Source organism: Oppia nitens, unplaced genomic scaffold (assembly GCF_028296485.1).
Source record: "Oppia nitens isolate AA-2021 unplaced genomic scaffold, nextdenovo-longstitch-racon4-pilon3 scaffold18_pilon_pilon_pilon, whole genome shotgun sequence".
Lineage (NCBI taxonomy): Eukaryota > Metazoa > Arthropoda > Arachnida > Sarcoptiformes > Oppiidae > Oppia > Oppia nitens.
Window position 1 is genome coordinate 745,708 of NW_026533197.1, and position 25,438 is coordinate 771,145.

Here is a 25,438-nt window from a genome sequence, read left to right on the forward strand (position 1 = left end):
TTGATTTTTAACAAAGTTCCGCTTCTCCTACTATTTGCTGTGCTATGTGGCGGTAATACCAGTATTACACTACACGTGCTCTTGTCTAACACATCTTATCTCGTGTTTTTAAATCATTAGATAAAAGCATAAAATGTGCTAAAAGTTTGTTGTTCTTAAAATACATAAAGAAAAAAACCATAGGATTTGATACTTTAATACATGTGTTATATAATATAAAACTTTTTTCCATTTGTTACACTATTTATATATTTGCGATAAAACATATGTCACGTATAGTTTTATGGACAGTAACACCAAAATGAGTTGATATTCATATTACATGGCATACGTTATATGTCAATAATGATGGGTCTGTCTATCGGAGCTTATTTCATGATACCATTGATTTGTCTCGAAGGTAACTAAGCTTTAATCATATTAATATTAGTTCACTTTACTTTACATTTTATATATTATTATATATTTAATATTAATTTATTCAACTTTATTTTAATTAAAAAATTTGAATTCAATAAAATTCAATTATTAGAACTGTTTGTTTAAAATAATTAAAATCAGTTTATTTTATTTATTTATTATATTTAGCTTAATATAAAAATTAATGTTAAGATGAGCATAAAACATACACATGTGATGATATAATAAATGCAAATAGTTTTACTAATTTTGTTCATAAAAATAATGCATAATCTCATAAATTATTTATTTGATGATATTTATGCAAACAAATGCAAATATATATATGAATTATTAATCAACTTTATTTTATAGTCTAATACTATATTCAAAGTAATATCTATATTTATTTAAATACAAAGTTATTAAGCAGGTTAAATTTTCTAAACTGTTTTGTRTTTGTTTACTGTAYGTTATTTTTATTTTAAATGTTTTATAATATACAAAAATAATGTTAAATTYGTTTACTAAAATTGATTTCTTTAAATATATTGTTGAAAATTTTAAATAATATTATATTAAAAAAATTAAAGCAAACTTTTATTTATAAAATTATTAATATATTATAAGTCAATATTAGAATTATCAAATTATATATTTTATATATAAATATTTATTGCAAATTTTATTATATAAATTGTAGAAATAAAAAATAATTTATACTAAATCAATAAACTATTTTATGAAACAAATTTAAAATACTAAAAGCTTTATGGATTTCGCATTATTATATTTAATATTTTAATATGTTATAAAAAATTATTATAATTTAATAACTAATAAAATTTTTATAATAATTATATTAAAAATAATATAGTATAATCTTTTTATTTTATTGATAATTACAAATAGTAATTACATTTTTAAATTAAATACTATGTATTATAATAATTTGCTGATAATTACAAACTCTTCAAATGATTCGTTGTGTATTATTCTGTCTGTCCATACGTTTTTAATATTTTGAATTTTGACTTTAGATTCGGATATTTGATAAAAAAAAGTATAATAGAAAAAGTAATGTATTATCACTTAATAAACGGATAAAATGGTCGACAAATTTAGATAATAAATATTATAAGTATATGTAATATATATATATAATAGTATGAATCAAATGCAGAATTTTCTGATATCATATTTACAAATATGTGTTAGTATTTGTTTTTAGCCCTCATTGCTTACCTTTGATCCCATATATAATATAATTGATTTAATTATTATTTTTCCAATTATTACTTATGAGTTTTTTGAGATATTGGTAATTTTACTATCAAATAGCTTTATATCATATTTTATCTGTTAATAAATTTCATTGAAAGGTGTGTCCATTATAAGCACAGATAAAGTTTGTGACAAAATATTTTTTTCTTTAACTTTTATTTTTAAATGTTATCTAAATTACAGGTCGTATAATAGATACCATATTATAATATTATAAATACTATTTACATTTGCAAATATTGACTGTATTTCGATTAAAATTATTTTTATCTAATTATCTAATTATAAAAATTGCATTTTTATGTCACTAATAACAAATACACAGTATTATCGTATTATCAAATCATTAATTTGTTAAATTTATAAGTTGCTACTTATTATATTATATCATACAATTTTAATAGCTTTCATGCATAGTATATAATACTATATTATTGTATTAAATTATATATACTGTATATAAATAAATATTTGATAAAAATATAATGTGATATAATTGCAATTTTGCTTTTCAACATTTATTTTTGCTTTTTGTATTAGCAATATTTTATTACTTATATACAAAATATAATGATTTTTATAAAKATAATTTCCTAATTTAAATAAAATTGTTATTTTTAATAATGACTTCACAAATATCAATAATTATTAAGTTTTATGTTGTCTTCACAACAAATAATAAAAATTTATTTAAAACTTACAATTGAAGGCAGTTTTCGGTGATAGTCTGTCACAGTTTACATAAAACTCGACTGTTTTTGGTCTCAATCTGAGATCATTATCATTGCCGAGTCCGACATCACTACTATATTAAAAGTAACAGTGATATCATTTTTTTGTTACTTATGAACATTTCATAAGAGTTGAGAGCTTTAAATATATTACATTAAAAAATATATAAATATTTTCAAAACAATTATCTGAATTTAAAATATAGTAATAAATGAAATGATTATTTTATTAAAATAGTGTCTATAAGGGAACTGTTACCTCCCGAGTCCAACGCTGGTCAGCGGGAGAGGTGTATCCCTTATGTAAGGGGTAGCACAGACACTGGGGGTTAAAACAGTTAAACAGGGGGTAAAACATTGAGGTTTGGCTGACCGGTAACCTAACCGTCGGTACCCAAACACTCACTCAATAAGCGGTACAAAACACTAGGCAAACAACTCACTAAACATACAATACTTTACAACAGTTTTAATCAATAAAACAAAACATATAATAATACAAACTTACGGTACGACTGACTTATGTCGTCCGTGAATAGTCTCACTCGAGACTAAAACTAAGACAAACCCAAAATATACAAAATGTTTACCCATTTATAGCAAAATTATAATACAAATTAATTCAATACCATTAGGAAAAATACCAAAACTTATATACAATTAATTATGAAAACATATATACATTAATATACAAAAAGTATTTAAACTTTGACTACAATTATAACATTAAAAATAGCTTAAACTTGTAGTCAATCTAACTCTCGGTTAAATGTCTCAATTTAAATGCTAACAAAAATAAACACATATAAATTTCAATAGACTATATAAATAAAAATTTAGCTGGCATTTTTTAAATATCAAAAATTATAAAATTATATATTTAGTACAATTATTTTATAATAATTTTTATATGTTTTACAATATATTCAGTTAATTTTGTTTTATAAATAATTTTTAGTTTACTGAACATTTCTGTTTTATTTTTTTGTCATAACATTGTTTTAYACAATGTATCTGTCATTTGAAATAAAAATAAATAAGTTATAAAAAGCAGAAAATTATAGTAATATGATTAACGAGACATTTATCTATTGATAAATCAATAAAAAAAATATATATAATATATATGCTATAATACAGTACATGAATTGAGAAATTACCACAAAATTAGATGACATGATTGCACTATATATTAATATTTGTTATTATATACTGTATATTTTATTATATATATAATATATAGTATACAGTAYTTGTAGTAATACTAATAGTATTGATTTATATTTATAAATTGGTATACATATACTGATTCTCAATAGCATTAATATAAGTTATAATACTGTATAATGTAATACATTTCTTAATGAATAAACATTTGCTTATTTTATTTAATCACTTAATTATTCACTTTAATATCAAAGCTGTAAATTATTGTTTGCTAATTGTTAGTTTTTATGACAAATTAAATTAATTTATTTTATAGATAATTTTTTTAATATTTTATTATTTTCATAATTTCTTAATAATAATTTTTTAACAATTGACGATTAGACTACTATTAAATATTTTATTAATTATAATTAAGTTATATATTTTTAAAAAGTTTTTACTATTCAATAAAATATTTATTATATAAACTTTATAATACAAAATATATTTAATAATATTTATTTTCTAAAATAAATTTTAATTAATTAAACTACATTACATTATAATTAATTGATTTTAGCATTATTTTACAATAAATTATATTTAACTATTTCATATAATTTTATAATTATTTTAGAATGGTTACTAATAAAAAATACATAAAAATTAAAAATGTATTTTTGTATTATAGAAAATTCTAAGTTTAAATAAATAATTTTTACGTATTTTAAATCCAAAAAACATATTTTTAAACAGGTAAAAGCATGYTAAACATTAATTAGTTTATAGTCTACTAATTTGGTAATTACATGCAATTACATTAATTGCAATTACTCTCATATTTTCATTATCCATAAATTCCATACAATATTATTAATAATTTGATCCTTTCAATAGTTATTAATGATTTCATTAACAGAATATTCATATMTCATAAATTCTAAACAAATGGTATTTTCTAAATTGTGTATTAAAAATATTRTATATAAATACATATATAAATATTATATAAATTAATATCAATATATATAGTACTTTATATACTATAAAGMGATAAACATATAAAACTTGTATCTGTCTAACAGTAAAATACACTGTATAGTGAATATGTAGAACATTGTGTTATATAAAAATATTTTAAGGGGCATTAAGGGGTATAAATTAGTAATGGGGCACCTCTTAGCATATTAAGATGATGATATATTATATGCTATTATCATTATTAATATCATATTATTGATGCGCTATTATTTGATATTAATACAGACATCCTATCCCTAAGGGTTTCTTACAAATTATTCAAAATAATAAAATTTATAACAAAAACATTATTAGTAATATAGCATATGTTGTTTATGACATGTTGTATACTGTAAATGACATGCATTTGTTGTAAAGTAAGAAAATATTGTTACTTTGATAATATGATACAAATACTGTATTATGAAAACTATGTCTGTGTTTAATGTATTAAATAATGTGTAAAACATAATATTTTGATCCATTCATCGGAAAAATAGCAATGAAAAAATGTTTGCCACAAAAATATTTGCTAACAATAAACAGCACACAAACCCTCTAATCAAATATATTTAGTGATTGATTGCTTTGCTTTCTGTTTAACAATTTTATTCATTTTTCTCACTTTTCATCTGAAATACATTTTTTAATTCATTTTCATTGTTACACCAATTCTTCGTTTTGATAAAAAAAATCTTTCCTCAAGTCTTGATATTAAAAAATGGTTTAATCTATTATTTGAAAGCAAAGATAAAACATTTTTACATTTAATAATAATGATTATAAATTCTTTGTATGGAAAACTTTTTTCCGGTTAGTTGAAAAATATTATTTGATATATATATATATATATCAACTTATTTTTATCTTAGACAACAATAAAATATATAATATATATATGTGTGTAGTAGTAATCAGTCATTTTATAGTCATAGTATAAATATAGTATCGTATATTATTATATTTGCTAATATATGCAATATATAAAAGCAAAAATAAGTTAGATTTGTGAATATTGTATGAGTGAATAAATTCTGGATATAAATTCTTTATATATTTTAATAGTTGTATTTAAATCGTAAAACTGATAGATAGATAGGCAAACAAACTGAGAGAAGAGAAATATTGAATATAAACTATGAATTGGAAGTAAAACTAATCAAAATTGCTTTAAGCGCTAAATGTATTTATTTTCCTTTTATATCATTTTTATATAATATTCTTAAATAAGTCTAACTAACGAAAAATATCTGTAAAAATAAATCTCACAAAAATGAAAGTAACAAAAAGATAACACATATATACAGTATATATATATATTATGTACTGTATGTCTGTGTCTGTTAGTGTTTGGCAAAAAAGAGAAATTTCTAAAATAATAAATAAATTTCTGTCTATAGGATCCTAATGTTAATTTTGTGCTAAATATTTGTCAGATTCTAACAATACATTATAATCTCAAATAATAACTAAATATTATTAATAGTCGTTTAATAATATTGATAGTAAAAAATTGATATATAATATTACATTAGAATAAAAATATAATGAATTGATAAATAAAATTTTACAAAAACTATAATAATAATTATTTATATATATACGTATCTCATATGTGTAGTAGAGTATTGTACAATATATCATTTCTTATTAATATAGAAATACAATCTCATATTATAATAATAAAGTAAAATTTCTGGAGAAATTTACTAGAAATTTCTATCTGCCCATCTCTAGTGTATGTATGTATATATATGTTTGTTTGTTTGTATTTATTTACACAGTATATAAATTACATATAAATTTATATTTAATTATATTTATGATCACTAAATCGCTATTTCTTTTTTAAAATTTATTTTATAACTTATATTTAACACAATTTTAATATGATTTTATTGTATTTGTTATTTTATTAATCTTATATTTAAGATTATGAAAAATAATGTTGAAATGGTTGTCCTTTTTGTAAAATAAATCCATAGAGATTTGGACCAAACACTTGATTTCCTGGTTTGGTATCTTTTTTTATATTATAAACATCTATCTGTTCAGTGATCTCAATGGTATACCGTATACCACATCAACACAAAAGTAGTGCTCAAGTAGTTTGAGAAGTCATTGGATAACTTCAAGCAATGTTTACAATCATATGCTTTGACTCAGCAAAAGAAGAGTTAAATCAAATCAAATTATACAAAATGTCTACTAATTTACATAAATAACACACATTTATGTTGAGATAACTAAACAAACTTATATAAAAAGTCTTTATTATTGTTAACATAAAGACTAAACTAACAGTATTTCAACATTTTTAATATCAGAGTATTTCTAAACTATTTTATTTGGGAAACCGTTATTTCAAACTAAACAATATTATATTAAAAGCAAACTTAATTAGTTCAATGCAAACATAACTATTTGAAAATTAAATATATTTATTTCAAAGTGAATCTCATTATTTCAATTAATTATTTATTTCAATACTTAATACTGTAATATGTTTTATTGAAATTTATTATAAATTGAATATCTATTAAACTGATAACATATTCAAATTACAAATAATTTACTATTAATATTAATTCAATTCACTATTTAATCCAATTAGTATTTTTTACAAAATTTAAAATAAATTAAAATATTTTTATTTAATATAGTATACAATAAGCTTTTCTAAGCATTAAAAAATATTTGATGAATAAATTAAATTCAGTATTAGTTATAAATATTGTATTTGTAAATAACTACAATTTTATTTATGTATCGATATTTATACAATATTTTAATGGTATTTACTTATTGCATTTTATTCAATCATAATATTTATATACTTAAATAATGTTAGGGGTGATTCACATATTACGTTCGCATGCACCTTAATAAAAGCGTCCGCTATGTATTGCGCAATAAATAAAATTACAGTACATAAACATGGYTGTATTTGAGAAATTTTTAGCATCCTATAAAAATCGTGTTATTTTAACATAGGCTAATTGACACTAAATTCACCAGGGTCAGCTTCTGACGGACACTAATTTTTAACTTTTTTCTCACTTTTTAAAAAACCAGCATTTATTAGTGTCYTTAACCCCTCTAAGAAATAACATAAAATACCATTATATTTATAAATAATTTATTAAAATTAAACAAATCGTTTAAATAATGTATTATAAACATGAAATCGACAATAAATTTAGAAATAATCCTTTGATATAATGTTTTGAGTTAGACATCAATTAATTTAAACACTAAAATAATGATTTAAAAGAATATTTTATAAAATTATTTTCACTTTTAAAATATYCCAAAAACTGGAAATAAAACTATTTCTATTCATAAGTCATATATTTATTCAAAACGTTTTTATCAAAAGATTAACTTTAATAAAAATGAATCCTTGAATTATTTAATTGCGAAMGTTCTTAAGGTCTCTACCCACCCCTCCCTTAAGTGCGAATGTATTATGTGAATCACCCCTTATTTTGAAATAGTTTTGTTTGCTTTAATAGATTATATTTTAAGTAATATTTTGAAGTTATAATTATTTGTTTTGTTAACATCAAGTTTTATTGCCAGTAGATATAAATATTAATTAATAATAATTTTTATTTAGTCACTATTACATACAGTATATAAATGTTATAAATAGTGGTTTATATTAAATAGTTATCAACTAATTATTATATTCATTAAATATTCTAAAACTACTTATAAATGATATAAAAATTTCCATTTAATTATTATGTTATTTACACATAATTAATATAAACTCATTTTCCAATATCCGATAAATAATTATTTATCTAAATTTACATGCATTAGCTATTATTGATAAACTATAATATTTATTACTTATTATTATTAATTATAGGCATAATTCAAAATATAAATATATTTATGATATATTGCCTGTACTTTACAGAAAAAATCAATAATTGGAAACTGAGTTTCTATACAAAAACTTTACATAAAATATTTAAATTCAAAAAACTTATTTAAATAATAATAATAATAATAACTTAATTATTTTTTTGTTTTAGTAATTAATTAAATTTAATAACTATCATATTTGCGATTACATTGAATTTAATTTTCTTTCACAAATCAATTTAATTGAAATTATATTCATTAACCATAAAACTTGATGTTAATTAGTAATTATAATTTAGATACAGTATATAGTTTATATTTTTCAATTTATTAAAATAGTAAACTTTTTTGTTGTTCAATAATATGTGTTAAAAGTTATAACATGTTAATCAATAATCTATTGTATATAGTATTCAATGAATATACAGTATTTTCAATAATAATAGTATCTAAAATAAAAATAAAAATACTTTTATAAAAATTAATTTATTGCAAATTTGTATTTATATTTTACTATAATTTTTAATATTCCAAAAATATAATTTAAATGTTAATTTAATTATGATTCTAATGAGAGATAATATTATTTGTGACTTACAATTCAATAATATTTGGTCCAAATAACTATTTATTTAATAAACATTTTTAAAAAATATTCTTTATATTATTTAGACAATAGATTTGATATATTTATATGTTGATAGTTATAGATAAATTATAATTAAATTAGTAAATTATATGCAAATATACTAATTATATGTTAATTACTAAATGTAAAAGTTATTAAATATAAATTTTATATCGTTAAATTTTATAATTTATTATATTATTCAGCATTTATTTACACAAATTTTCAATTACTGCATAATTTGAATAATATCTCATTTTTAGTAAAGATTACACTAATTATCACAAAATAATTAAATATTTGTTTATATAATAAAATAGATTGTCATATAATTAATTGAATAAATGATTTGACGCATTATTTTATATTGATATTTAATTTTCAAATTGATTTAGTCGTTGTATTACAATATAATAATAAGATAATTCATTTTTAAATTAGTTTTGAATTAATTAAATATATTAAAATACAATATTATTTAATTGTGCTAATTATAAAATAATTTGCAAAAACAGTACATACTATATATTGATATACATTATATATATATTAATGATTTTTATAATGTGGTATTATACGATATTATTTATATATGATATCTTTTTAAAATAATAATTGATTTTTAAAAACACAACTATAATTTGATAATTAATATTATAAAAAAATTATTATTAAATAAAATACAGTATAAAGAAACAATGATTATTATGTGAATAATTAATAAAAGCTCATTATAAAAGTTATTAGTATACAAAATTCATAATTACAAACTATGTTATAAACTATTTATCACTAAAAAACTTATTTTACATATAAATTTAAAGTGAATTATTATTATATAAAATTATTAATAATAGCTACATTTCCACTACATTTTTTACATTCACATTTTTTCTATATTTTTTATGTAAATAAATTAATGATTAAAATATTTTTATTATCATATAATGTTATTATCTTTATATATATACATATATATATATTATCTAATTTATAGCTTTTACAGACATCTCTGTTATAGTCATTGAAGTTATCAAATAATGTTTATTGTTTCCTATCATTCAATTTTCAGGCCTTTTATATATTTCATGTGTAAAAATATTGAGACATTCAATCCCACGTATGGTTGACGCCAGTAATACAAGTGAACTGATCCTCGACTGTGAGTATGTCTACGACGCCAATGACATAATGCTTGTCGTTAAGTGGTTTCACAACAACTCTCCCGAACCTATATATCAGTGGATCCCAGACCGCGGTGTCAGATATGTCAGTGAACTACTTATGCCGCGCTTTGATATGAACTATTCAGTCAATCCCAATGACTTGTACTCTAAGTTTAGAGCACTTAAACTTAAAAATAACATAACTGTCGACTTAAATGGCAATTTCTCGTGTGTGGTCACCTCATTGGCCGGTCAAGACATTAGACAGGCACAGATGGTTGTCTATGGTATGTATTACTTATACATTCAATTATTATTATTTGTCACTAAATATAATTCCCGAAAGATTTGTTGAAAGCATTGCATTGTAAAACACATACATTACATGCAAGTGCTCTCTCTATTGTTTCAGACCATCATTTGTCTAATAATTTATACAATGGTTTAGTAAACCACATGAGGAATGATTGCACAAGAATTAGGGATTTGTTTTTAAAASACCAGATATCTGTGTGAGGAATAGATAATAATAATTTTGCCAACAAATGTGCCAAACTTTACTTTAATATAATCAGACATTAATTTGTTTGACTTAACATAAATATTTATTATAGTAGTTAGTCTTCAAACTTGAAATCTCAAAAGTCATATGAATTTGTTTACATAATAGTTATACGAAAACTAAAAGCTTATACAAAAAGCATTGCAGTGATATTTGCATTAATAACATAATATTAGTGTAAATCTATTTCTATATAAAAAACTATAAACAAATATACTGTTAATTTTACAATAAAATACTAAACCACAAAAACTTTTACTAAATTGTTTTTAATAGATAAGAAATAAAACATTTTTACTCTTTATTTCTTTCTATCTTTTTTACTATAATTATGATTATATAAAGTACTAAATTAATTATGACAGGTTATAATATATATAGTATATACTATGTCTATGACCTGTTTATAATAAATCATGTTAAATATTTTTAATAAATGTTTTCATAAGTAAAAATATATTTTATAAAATTTAATTATTTTTTATATTTTCTTATTTCTTATATTTCATTTTCTTTGTAAAACAACTGTTTAAGTATTCAAAGAGCATTGCATTTGTATTTTATTTTGTGTGAAAAATGATACTCACTTTCATATCATTGGTTTTAAAGGCAAATGGGATGCAAACAAAAGGTCGTTCCCTATGTGAACACAATTTATATAATTCTTTAGATTTCAAAAACTAAAAATTTATATAACGATAGAAAAAGCCTTTTAGCATATAATGTAAAAGAATAACTAAATATTTTGTAAAAACATAGAGAAATACATACAAACAAAGAGTATAACAAATAAATTATTATATATTTATTGAGTTTTGTGTTTCATTTGTTTGGCATTTTAAATCAAATATTGAATGACTGCTATATTTTATGTTTTATTTTTCAAAACCCTTATGCAGTATATATTAATATATAGTTGTTTCCAATTTTTGAATTCAAATAAATAAATGTATAATAAATTGTATTTTTCCAATTTAGTTGTTTTTCTATTATATTTTGAAAATTGATTTAAATTCAATCAATTTATAATAAATACATAAAATAAGCATCTACTGTATATAATTTAGATTTTATATGTACTGTATATACAATTTATTTGTTAACCATTGATGCGAACACTAATCATAAGTCAATATTGTGTATTTACTGTATATGTAATSTCCCGGTGCCCAACAGTACCACCGCAAACGTTTGACTTCAACTATACATCATTGCCGACGGGTGTCCGAGAGCTCGAGTGTCGGGCAAAAGGTGTTTATCCAAAACCTTTACTCACACTCTCAGAGCAAACTACTAACAGCTCAAACTTTCACGCCTTTCCCAAAGTTGACGTCAATATACATCAAAATAACGGTAATTATTTACAGAGTTATATACAATAACTATAACATAATGTACATCAAAATGTATGTCAATATATAGATATTGTGTTTTCCTATTTTTTGTTTCAAATTTTGTTTGTCTGAGTATTTATATTAATAAAATGTTAASACAAATGTTAAGACGTGAGTGACATTAAGTAATAATTTTGATTATATTTTACAAACACTTTCAGAGACTCAATATTTTGATGCAGTGCTGAGGCATCGGCCGCACCAGTCATCACATATGGGAACTGTATTTGAGTGCAAACTGGAAATACCGCAAACAAATTACATTAGAAGAAAGCGAATCAAAATATTTTTCCCGTCGAGTAAGTCATGTCTTCAACAAAAATAGTTGTTTTAGTTTTCGTCATATATTTTATTTGTATTCATTTGGTTGCAAATGTAAGCACAATTCAACCGACTCTACGGTCAACAAAAAATTAGATTATCGGCTTATTTGGTATATACTGTATATACTGTATATATATATATACCGGTGCTTTCATGTCTGCCCGGCTATGTTTCTCAAATAAAAATAATCTAATATAAAATAATAGTGTTTTTACGTGTATTTGCTGTTTTTATGATGATTTTTTCAAATGTTGTATTAGTTTTTTGATACCATAATATGCATATAAATTGTATTTTTAGTGCAATTTACTGTTTTTAGTTATTAATAGTGATAAAAATGCATAAAATACTGCTTTTGMATTCAATATTATGAATTGGTTAGTCATAGAAATATAAAATTGCAAACATGCAAATATATTTTTTATGAATTTATATATAATTTTACTATATTTGATTGGTACTTATAATTTGTTATGAATATAATATTTAATATAAATTCATTGAATCAGCAATTATTGTGTTTGTAATATTAAAATCTTAAGAATCTTATGTTAGAATATTTTGAAAATATTTATTTTATAATTCAAATATTTATTAATAATAAATATAAAATTTATAAACAACTTCACTATTCTGAAAATATTTATAACTATTTTTTATTATAAATCAAAAATCTAAAAATAATTATTATGATTGTATTATATATAAAAATTATATGTGAGATAAATGATTAATTAAATTATAAAAATACAATAATACAATGGCATTATTTTATAATTTACACATTTATTAGCTGTTAATATAATAATGAAGTCTAATTGATATTTTTAATTCATTATAGTCTAGAAATTCTATTATTATATATATAGGAGGCATGTATCACACACACACACACACACACACACACACACACACACACACACACACACACACACACACACACACACACACACACACACACACACACACACACACATGTATATACACAATTTTAAAAACCATTGAATTTTTTTATATRTAGTATAATTACACAGAAATTCCCATTTATAACACTAATGCTTGCAAACTATAATTATTAGGGACTAAATTTTAGCACAATATAAAAATCTATATATTGATTAATTTTCGCCATTTATGCATAATTATAAAATTTGTCACTTTACGTATGATATATATAATCTCTATATGGATACATATTTGTTAATAATGTAGTTTATTGCTTTAAACAAGTRAATTAATTATTTTAAAAATATATTTAAAAATAAAACAATTAAAAGTTGTTTCATTTATTATTATTGTTAAATCAAAATTGTTTTTCAAATAAAGTGCTATTAAAGACAAAYGTTAGACCAAAAAACAGTATCACTAATAGCGACGAATAATTATTGAGTTAACAAATTGCACCCAAATTCTCATTAAATGAACTTTTCTTTTAATGTCTTCAAACAACTATTGTTTCACTCCTTTTCTCTGATTTTTATTACCTTTTTGTGTACTWTTTGTGTACTTTTTGTGTACTCTTTTGATTACTGAAAACAAAAAGAATAATCGATTTAATTATACGATTCATTTCATTTGTAGAAAAAAGTTAAACACAAGATTAATGTTACAAATGTATGCCTAACTTAAAATGCTTTACTATTTGTTTCATTTTTCTATTTAACTAAAAGTTTTTATATTTTTTTATATTTATAGAATATATCATATTTCCTTTTTATATGTAAAAATAAAGTATTTTATTACTCAAATTATTATTTTTTTATTATTGTTTTCATTAAAATATAAYTTTTGTTTCATTTGGTATTATTTGTTAGTTTCAGTGAAATTTATAAAAAAATAAAATATTTTATTATTTATTATTTATGTTGTTTAAACAAATATTATTAAAACTTGTTACATCTTTATATTTATGAACTAAATAATAATAATAATAATAATAATAATAATAATAATAATAATAATAATAATAATAATAATAATAATAATAATAATAATAATAATAATAATAATAATAATAATAATAATAATAATAATAATAATAATAATAATAATAATAATAATAAAAAGGAGGCACAGTGGTGTAGTGGTTAGTGTGTAGGGCTATGTAGTGTAATGGAGAGTAAGATCTATAGTTCGAGCCCCGATGTGGTAAAGCAATTTTTCTGAAAAAAAAATTGTTTTAACTGTGCTTCCCGTCCCTGCCCAACCAACGCTGTTTAGGACGGCCAACTTAAGTAGTATGGGGAAAGCGGGGTGCTAAGTGAGGACGAGTTTCTGCCCGACCCGGGTATCGGTACTTCGGTATCGGTGCCCACCTGGGGGTACCCGCAAGGGTGCTCCCACCCGGGGGTGCCTGTAAAAAGGTGCCCCCACCCCGAAGGGACGTCCGCAAGGATGTCCCTTCACCCTTCGAGTAGTTACTCGTCCTCACACGCAATGGCCACTTTTGTTTCAAAAAATAAAAATCCTATTTCAACAAACACATGTTAGTGGTGAGAAATGGGTGGCAATAGACACATGTTAGTGTTGAGCTTTCTCTAGGGACCGGGACCCCGTAAAAAGGCCACAAAATATATAAATATGATTACACGTAGTCGTAGGAATAACGGGGGGTGTTCGGGAGGTACCCTCTCAAATAAATCCCGCGTTCAGCAGGTAGGCATTGACTGCAGTTCGTTAAGTATGCATCATATCCCACGCAGTGATGTGCTATGCGGGCAAAGCTGTGATGTAATGCGACCGCAGACTAGTCAACAAAATCAGACTAACCTCCAAAATGTTTCAGTTCAAGCTGGTTCTCAGCAACAACTGACCAATTTGGTTGACAAATCGCAAAAGCGCATGAGATGGACACATGAGATGAATACCTTGATAATGCGCGAATACTACAGATCAACTCGACTCGAAACAAATATGACTGATTACAGAAACGAAATATACTTAGCATTCAAACAAAAATATCCAGAAAAATGTAACGGAACAAAGAATTGCAGACCAAAGGCGATTCTTAGCAAAGAATAATAAAATATCCCCGATTGAATTACAAGAAATCAAACAACAAGTGGCACATGAACTATCATTAAATGAAACAACTGAATTAAATACCACAGTAGAAGTAGTGCCAGAAATAGAAGAGACACCTACAACAACAGATAACATAAACAATACAAATGATGAAATAAACAGAATAACAGCAGAAAATGAACTAAAAACATCTTTAGAACAATATAAAGACTTTGAAATAGAATTCAGACCTAAATTACCAAAAATAAGAAGTGGCATTAAAACAAGATCTACTATAATAACGATAAATGATATACTTAAAGATTACATCGAAGAAAATATGTCGTTAGCGCAATTAATACAATAACGTATTGTGCAGCAGTAGCAGTATCAAGACTCTTAGGCTACAAAATAGAACACATTCTACAACAAAACCAAATCAAGAAAATGTAATACCTAAATGGCAAAAGCGAATAGAGACACGGATAGAAGGGAAAAGAAAAATAATTGGAAGAATAACGCAAGTGTTAAATGGAAACAAATCAAAAAGACTTAACCAATCATTAAAAGATATATACCGATCATTACAGACAAAACCTGGAAAACCTGAATTTGAATCCATAATCCGAAATTACAACGACACATTAAAACAAACAGTTCAAGCACTATCACAAAGAATAGAAGATATAAAATACAAAGCGAAAGACGAAAACAAAATACAATGTTCTATAATAACGAAAAAATGTTCTATAGAAATCAAAATAAAATAAATTCAAGCAATAATAACAATACACCACAAATAGATGAAATAGAAAACTACTGGAAAGAAATCTGGAGTAACCCAAAGGAATATAAAGAATCTAATTGGATAAATGATATTGAAGATGAAAATAAAGAAATACCACATATGACTTCAGTAAATATAATTAAAGATGACTTAACCGAAGCCCTCAAGAAATCCCACAATTGGAAAAGCCCAGGACAAGACAAAATACACAACTTCTGGTATAAACACTTTACAACAGTTCATCAACCAATGGCAATAGCAATGAATAAAATAATACAAACAGGAAAACCGATGACTTCCTCACTTCCGGAATAACATATCTACTCCCAAAAACAGAAAATACATCAGATCCCAGCAAATATAGACCAATCACTTGCCTAACAACAATGTATAAAATTCTAACATCCATAATATCAACAAAAATATATAATCATTTAAGTAACAACAACATAATAGCTGAAGAACAAAAAGGCTGTATAAAACACTCAATGGGCTGTAAAGAGCAATTAACAATAGACAATATCATAACAATAAGAGCTCGTCAAAAACATAGAAATCTTGAAATGGCATACATAGACTATAAGAAAGCATTCGATTCAGTCCCTCATAAATGGTTATTAAGAGTGTTAAAACTATATAAAATTGACAACACATTGATAAACACATTAGAAAATATGATGAAAAAATGGAATACTAAATTGTGTGTCAATACAAATAATGGAACAAAAATAAGTACAGAAATCAAAATAAATAGAGGAATATTTCAAGGAGATTCACTCAGTCCTCTGTGGTTCTGCTTAGCCATAAACCCACTGTCATCACTACTTAAAAAGCTAAAAGGCATAAATCTAAAATCAAGTGATACAAAATATAATCTAACACATCTACTATATATGGACGACTTAAAACTATACGCCGAAAAAGAATCTGATTTAAATGCAATGCTAAAAACAACAGAAACTTTCTCCAATGATATAAATATGGAATTCGGATTAGATAAATGTGCTATAATGAAACTGAAAAGAGGAGTCTATTCTGAAAGAAATCAATACGAAACTGATAACGGATATATAAAGGCACTAGAAAATGGAGATATATATAAGTATTTAGGAATTAAGCAAATGCATAAATCTAAAATGACAGAAGTTAAAGAAGAAATAAAGAAAACATTAAACCAAAGAATAATAAAAATACTAAAATCTCAACTAAACTCAAACAACAAATTCAAAGCCATAAACACTTGGGCTATACCTGTACTGACATACTCGTTCGGAATAATAAAATGGAGTAAAACAGAACTTGAGACCATTGAAAGACATATAAGGCGACAACTTACAATGTTTGGACTACACCACCCTAGAAGTTCTGTAGCACGACTGTGTGTTAGTAGAAAGCATGGGGGTAGAGGGTTACTAAACATTGTAAGCCTTGAAGCCAAACAGCGAGAATTGCTGAGAAAATACCATCAACAAAAATGCAATGTCTCAGAGCTCCACAAAATAACAGCAACACTTGATAACAACTACACACCTCTAAATCTCAGCAATAATGAACATCAAATAGAAATACAAAATGAAAAAGAGAGGATTAACACGTGGGCCTCAAAAGAATCCACGGTAGATACAGAGCAGAACTCAACCAAACACACGTAGACGAAGAAATGTCTACAAAATGGTTGAAGTACGCCGGTCTTCATGGAGAGACAGAGGGGTTCATGATGGCAATACAAGATCGAGTGATTCCGACACGAAACCATCAGAAATACATCCAAAAGCTAAATATACCAACAGACAAGTGCAGGATGTGTCATATGGAGTCCGAAACAATAGAACATATACTAAATGGGTGTAAAGTACTCACAAACACCGAGTACCTAAGCCGTCACAACCAAGTAGCCAAAATCATACATCAGGAATTGGCAATAAGATTCGGACTAACCAAAGAACCATTACCATACTATAGATACGAGCCACAAAGTGTAATGGAAAGCAACAGAGCCAAGCTCTACTGGGATAAAGAAATAAGAACAGATAAGACTGTGGCCCACAACCGCCCAGATATAGTACTAGTAGACAAACATCAAGATAAGGCGTACATAATAGACATAGCGGTCCCACTAACACACAAACTACAGGACACGCATAGTGAGAAACGCCGAAAATATACAGACTTGGCCTATGAGATCAATAAAATGTGGCGCATTAAGAAAGTTGAAATCATACCTATAATCCTGTCATCAATGGCCGTAATACCGAAAAATCTGGCCCTAAGTTTGGAATCACTGGAAATCAGAAAAACTAAGATCTATGAAATGCAAAAAGCAGTGATACTTCAGAGTTGTAGAACAGTCAGAAAAGTACTAGACTTGAGTTGAGTCTAACCAGTCGTGTCTCTGCCACCAAAAGTGGCCGACACAACTGTGATCACACCGGAACAACCGTGATATACAAAGATAATAATAATAATAATAATAATAATAATAATAATAATAATAATAATAATAATAATAATAATAATAATAATAATAATAATAATAATAATAATAATAATAATAATAATAATAATAATAATAATAATAATAATAATAATAATAATAACAGTTAACATTATTATGAGAAAAACTTTAAATTTACAATCTTAAAAAATTATAATACTAATTTTTAAATCTAAACAGTATAATTAATGTTTAAAAATTTCAATTAAAAAACGCAAAAATAGATATAAATGTTTCATAATTTAAACTAATAAAAATGATAKCTATTTTGACAAACGTTCATAAAATAAAAAGATCTGTATCATAAAAAAATATATAATAAATTTAAGATAATAATAAGCATTTACARAAWTAAACTAAATTAAAGTTCTTGTTTTAATTTTAGTTTTTTATCTCTTTATTTCGATTATTAGTTTMACAATTTTTTAAGTATCTTATTTATTAGCAATGTTTTGGGTTAGTCTTATTTATATTAAATATTGTATATTTGTTGTGATGTYATAAAATATCGATTAATACCTGTATATACAGTATATATAGTAWATAAATAAATAAATATTTATTATAGTATAAATAATTTAACTAATATATAAACTATTTTTAAGTAATGAGAATTTGGATGTTATGTATAAATACAAAGAAAATTATACGAATATAAACATAATTTTAACACTTTTTATATAATTTTATTATAACACTATAGACATTATAGTAATAAAAATTAATGTCTCGTCGCTAACGAGTGATTCACAGTCAGAATAATAAGATATTAGAGATTTTTTGAGTGGAGTTACGCCTAAAATCAATTGTTATAATATTTTTCTATTCATAATCTGTTTTATCTCTAAAAGAAAACGACATAAACTTAGAGTTGGTTTTATGGTTTGGTATCAAAAATGTTTGACACAATATATCAATTGATGCATTAAAAGGAGCTTCAATTGTTTGGCCACTAATGGCTCATTTGAAAACCCAAATGATAGTCATTTGGACTCTTTTGAAATTTAAATAAAAAAAATTACACATTTATTATTTTTATAGTTATATTATTCTTGTTTATTATGAATACATTTACATTGAATTAATTTTTGTCTCTTTATTTGCCGACAGGTTATGTATCATCCGATGGTTCATCGGCTCCGAGTCTCATCTCATCGAGTCTTCAATCATTTGTTTCCTTACTTTTGACTCTATTGTTGCCACAAATTGTTATAATATATGTAACAAATATTAGTATAATTTTTTGATACAACATCAATACTATTGTAAAAACAATGTAATAGTTTTTTTGTTAAGCTAAATATTAAGTGTATATAAAACTATATATACATAGTATACATGCTTTAAACATAAATATAGTTGTAGTGTATAATACTGTAAATGTTGAAAATGATTTGTTGGTCCGGAAAGCCATATAAGCAAAGAAGATATCATTTTTGTCAATAACTTGATTTGACTTCAAGAAAGAGAGTAAAAGCTGATAATAAAAGTGATGAATAAGTGTTTTGTATATAATAACAAATGTTAAGTGTTTTTATGCATTAAATCATATATAAAAATTATATTAACATTACTAAATATAAAAAAATGTATAAAAATTATTTTGTCATCAAAAATTATTTTAATGATTGTGTTTTATTGATAATTTTGTCAATCTATTAACTATTAATTTAAAATAATGTATTCATTAAATAAAAAATTTATAAATGTTTATCAAATTTTTTTATAATATATGTAAAAAACTAATAATGTTATATATAGTATATGTCATTTTTCTCTTACGTAATGTAAAATAAATGAAATGTTTTTTTTATAAATATATATGTTATCAAACCATTTATTTTAATTTTCATAAAGCAATGTTATCAAAACATATGATAAATATAGGAAAACAAAAAATTTATGGYATAGATTGTAAAATTGAAAATAAATTGTGATTAAAAAAAGCATTAGCTTCAGTGTAATATTGTATAACAATATTTTTAAATTTGGTGTCCACAGTATATTTTGACGTATCTTATATTTTGTCATTTATTATCTATTAAATATTTGTTTGGTTATACTATATATTAATGCTAAGAAAAGGTCAGTCATGGGGACCGAGTATTTCACTACTTATTATTTGAGTATTACTTTTGCACAAATGATTTGGTATATTAATAAAATAGCTGACAATCAATGGCTATATATTGCTGTAGTTGTTAAGCAAAAAAAGGGATGTCAATTGAAAAGGTGTTGTTTAATAGTTTGCAGTCAAACATAATCTCCAATAAGTCACACAAATAAAGAGCCAAATATTTTGTTCATATATTAAAAGATAGATTTTGTTATAACTTATAAACAGTAAGTTTGAGAGGAGAACAATGGCTAAGGTTTGTCATAATATACAACAAACGCTTCGTTCAAATATTTTGGTTTACAGACACATCCCTTTCCATTGACTAACAATAGGTTTTAATAGTGACGACACTAGTGTTGATAAAATATACCTAAAAATCAGGTCATAATCTTTTTTAAACACATAATTCATCCATCATTTGCACGCCAATGACATCTCAATACAAAACTCTTTACGTGTATTTATTTTATGTCATATTCGCTATAATAATAAATTGCTTTATTTTTTTGATTATAAGTTATTWTGATAACAGTTATACAGTATCGGTATATACTATATAGCGTCTACAGTATTATTACAGTATTCTATAATAATAATAATGTTTATATTATTTATATTATAAAAGTCTATGTAATAATAATAATAATAATAGAAGTGTTCAAAAAATTTCATTCACTAAATGTATCAAAATATGAGAAAAAAATAGAGAGAGAGAGAGAGAGAGAGAGAGAGAGAGAGAGAGAGAGAGAGAGAGAGAGAGAGAGAGAGAGAGAGAGAGAGAGAGAGAGAGCATTTGTTTGTTGACTTTTAGTGATAAAACTTTATCAATGCTTTGGATGCTTCACATGTTATACCATTGATTGGACAGGGATTTGAGTGCATACACTACATCACACTCACGCACACATAGCAAACCAAACTAAAGCAAAACATCGACTTTCATTATATACTCATCAAAATTTTATGTCTAAACGATTTTGTGATATCAAAAAAAATGTTATATGTTATCTACAGTATATAAATTCAAACTTTTTAAGACATCTTAAAAATAATTTTATGAAATTAAGTTTTTAAAATTAAATGATTGTCATTTTTATAACTATTTAATGCTTTTAATAAATATAAAAATACAGTATAATTATAATTAACTCATTAGTTTACTACAATTGAATTATTATATAAATTTTATAAAAGCAAATATCTTTCTATAATAACTAATTTCTAATTTATATTAATTTATGGTTAGTTTTATAAAAGTACAATCATATTATAGTATTCAATAGTGTTTATAACCAATTTAAAACCAATGGTATATAAGTTATTATAATTTATTATATAATATATGTATTATTTTAAATCAGTAAAATTAAAACAATCAATAGTTCAAGTGACATATAGTATTAAATTGTGAACCAAAAGCACAATTTAATTTTTAGTGATATCATTTCATATAAAATTTTTTATTTATTTTAGACTAAATACTTATTAACTTAAAGATATTAATACTGTACCAGTATATACAGTATTTTTAAATATAATAAATATTAAATAGAATCTAATAATAAATGAATTATATTATAATATAAAATAAATATTTTTTAATAAGTTTAAGTTTAATAATAACAAAAGTATAGAATTTTATTAAAAGATACATAAAAACATTTTGTAAAATTGTGAAATATTATAGCATAACATTTACTTAACAATGACCTAACTTATATATTCCATTAAATATATAGGTAATTTAGAAATTATAAAAAATAATCTATTTAATATCGATTATGTTAATAGACATCAATATTATAAATTATAAATTTTATATTTATCTCGAATTTAATGTTTTATCAATAAATACTAAGCAAAATTATTTTTAAAATTATTATTTAATATATTATAAATAATCAATAATTTACTTTAACAATAAAATATATAATATAAGATAAAAAATGGTTTGCTAAAAATAATTTATGTTATTTATCAATAGTTCAATATTTAAACTCTACTGTAAATAAGTAAATAATTTTGTTATCTATTGTAGTAAAAATAATTATGAAATTACAGTATATTAATTATTTGATATATCATTAAATAGTATTTATTTTTATCAAACACTATATTATTAAATTTAAAATTATGCTTTAATTTGTCACTGCGACGAGTTAAACAAATTTTAATTTAAACTTTATTAAAACATTCAAAAATATAGTTAACTTAATAAATACAGATCTATACTTTAACATTATATAATAATTGTTAAGTGAAAGKTTACYATTATAGTAAAATTATTACAATGTATTTAAKRTTAAAGTATTTGATTTAGTTAAGTTAACAATATTTTTTAACGGATTCACAAAGTTTAATATATGCTCATAGATTTTATATCCATTTTTGTCCCATTATTTCACTCAATTCTAATGTAATTTTTTTATGTGTTGAAGAAATAACTAAAAAATAAAATATTTAAAATCACGTAAAATCCTGTATTTTAACAAAACTAATTTCTCATTAACTAAAGTTATGTCAACTTTATATCAATACATTTATATCAAATGAATTATCTATAAGAAATGGATCAGTGTTTTCACTTTATTTGTTTAATTTTTTATGAAACTGAAAGCATTAATAAATAAATAACATTTGGAAACAACATAATTATTTGGAAAATATATAAATTGATAACAAATTAGATACAAATTAATTAATTAAGTTACTGCTTCATTACATATTTATTTTTAAAATAGTTAATCTTATTATTAATGTATCGATAGATTTGTAATTTATGTAAATCAAAAAAGTTTAGCAAATATAACTGTATTTAAAAATTAGTAACATTAACAAATTTATTGAATAATGAATCTAATATAGCGTCATATGATTTGATAAAATCTAAAATAATATATAAAATGTATTTTTCATATTTAATTAAAGATGTGTCGACACATCATATATCTTAAACAGCAAAAAGACATACATTTTTGTCTCATTCACTTCATATATCATATTTAGGTATTATTTGTGTTGAAATAATATTTTAAAGATTAATATCAACAAACTATAAGTAAGTGCAGTATTTCTCTAATACTTTTATCTAAACTGACATTTAAAGAGACTATATGTTTGAGGGAACGGCAGGTTTACATATTTTATGCATTAGTCAACCAAATTAAGTCATTTTTTGAAATAAAAAAATATGTAAAAAATTATTACATTTTATTAGAATATGCCTGAAGTCTAGTTTCATGTTTAAGACTTTGCTATTTTCAAAATCTATTAATTATTAACACAGACTTTATTTTATGACATTATTACACATTTTAAACTATAATAATAAAAAAATTAAGATAATTACTCAATTTATAAAGTTATAAAATTTTATATTTTCACTAGAATTTTGAACATTGTATAAACTATTTTATATTTTTATTTTATACAAACTTAAATTCATAGCGTAAACAATAAAATTGTATTAAAATAATGTTTTTCTATAATTTTTTAGAAAATAAGAAAACAATTTTTTTATTCCACCAGTAAATGTAATTATTTTTATCATTATTTGTTATATTTAAGTCTTGTATTAAAAAATATTGTATTTATATCATATATTCAACAAATTTATAAAAAGTTTGTTTTTATAAACTATGTCTGTGTTTGTTTGTCACACTTTTTACGAATTTTGAAATTTTGACTTAAATAGTAATACATTTCTTTGGAAATATTGTCAAAATTGCGATTAAAKTATTTTTTAAATAATTCAATTTTCATTTCATAATWTTAAATAGTCTATTATTATAATGGGTGACAAAAATAAAAATAAATATTAATTGMAAATACTAATATTTTAATGTAAACTTTATTATACAGTATTAACTAATATTATAATCATGTATTGACCATCATAAACATTAGTACTATTATAATAATTATTAAATTTTTAAATAATTTTTTATATAATTTATATTATATTAAATAAACAATATTATTGTATTTTATAAATAAAAAATTATTTATTTATTAAATTGTGATTTTATTATATGAATAAAAAATATTAATTGTTCATATTTTAGCAAATGTTTAGCAAATTTCAATATTTTTAGTCAATAGTAGAAATAGCAAATAGAAATAATATATAAGAAAATTTCTATTAAATTATTCATGAATTTTACTTTATTAGTATACTATGGGATCTATAGCTATTGTAATACTATATGAATTTTACATTAATGAAATATAACACAATACATACTGTATATCCAGTATGTATACAATATCTTTACTATACACTACACTACTATATAAATAGGATCCCTATATATAAAATTATTATAATTATCTAAATATAATTACAGATTTTTGTAAAATTTTGGTCATTATTTAATTATATATTAGTTTAATGTATTAAATAAATTAAGATTTTACTTTAATTATTAATTAAAATACTAGTAATAATATTTAATTATTACTTGTAATTATATTGTATTGTTACAAGATGACAAATATTGATA

At 22.6% G+C, this 25,438-nt stretch overlaps 1 protein-coding gene across 1 annotated transcript; it reads left to right on the forward strand.

The window, feature by feature from the left end:
- The first annotated feature begins 298 nt into the window (after positions 1-298).
- LOC128965838 (uncharacterized) lies at positions 299-21,015 on the forward strand. Its single transcript, XM_054312616.1, has 6 exons — positions 299-400; positions 10,160-10,540; positions 11,992-12,168; positions 12,371-12,508; positions 19,928-20,037; positions 20,986-21,015. The coding sequence occupies exons 1-6, from the start codon at positions 337-339 to the stop codon at positions 21,013-21,015; spliced, it is 900 nt and encodes a 299-aa protein (XP_054168591.1). The 5' UTR covers positions 299-336.
- Positions 21,016-25,438: the final 4,423 nt, after the last annotated feature.

Coding starts and splice junctions, on each gene's coding strand:
- LOC128965838 (XM_054312616.1), top strand. CDS start 337: ATGTCAATAATGATGGGTCTGTCTATCGGAGCTTATTTCATGATACCA. Junction 10,541..11,991: donor GGCACAGATGGTTGTCTATG/GTATGTATTACT, acceptor GGTGCCCAACAG/TACCACCGCAAACGTTTGAC. Junction 12,169..12,370: donor CAATATACATCAAAATAACG/GTAATTATTTAC, acceptor AAACACTTTCAG/AGACTCAATATTTTGATGCA.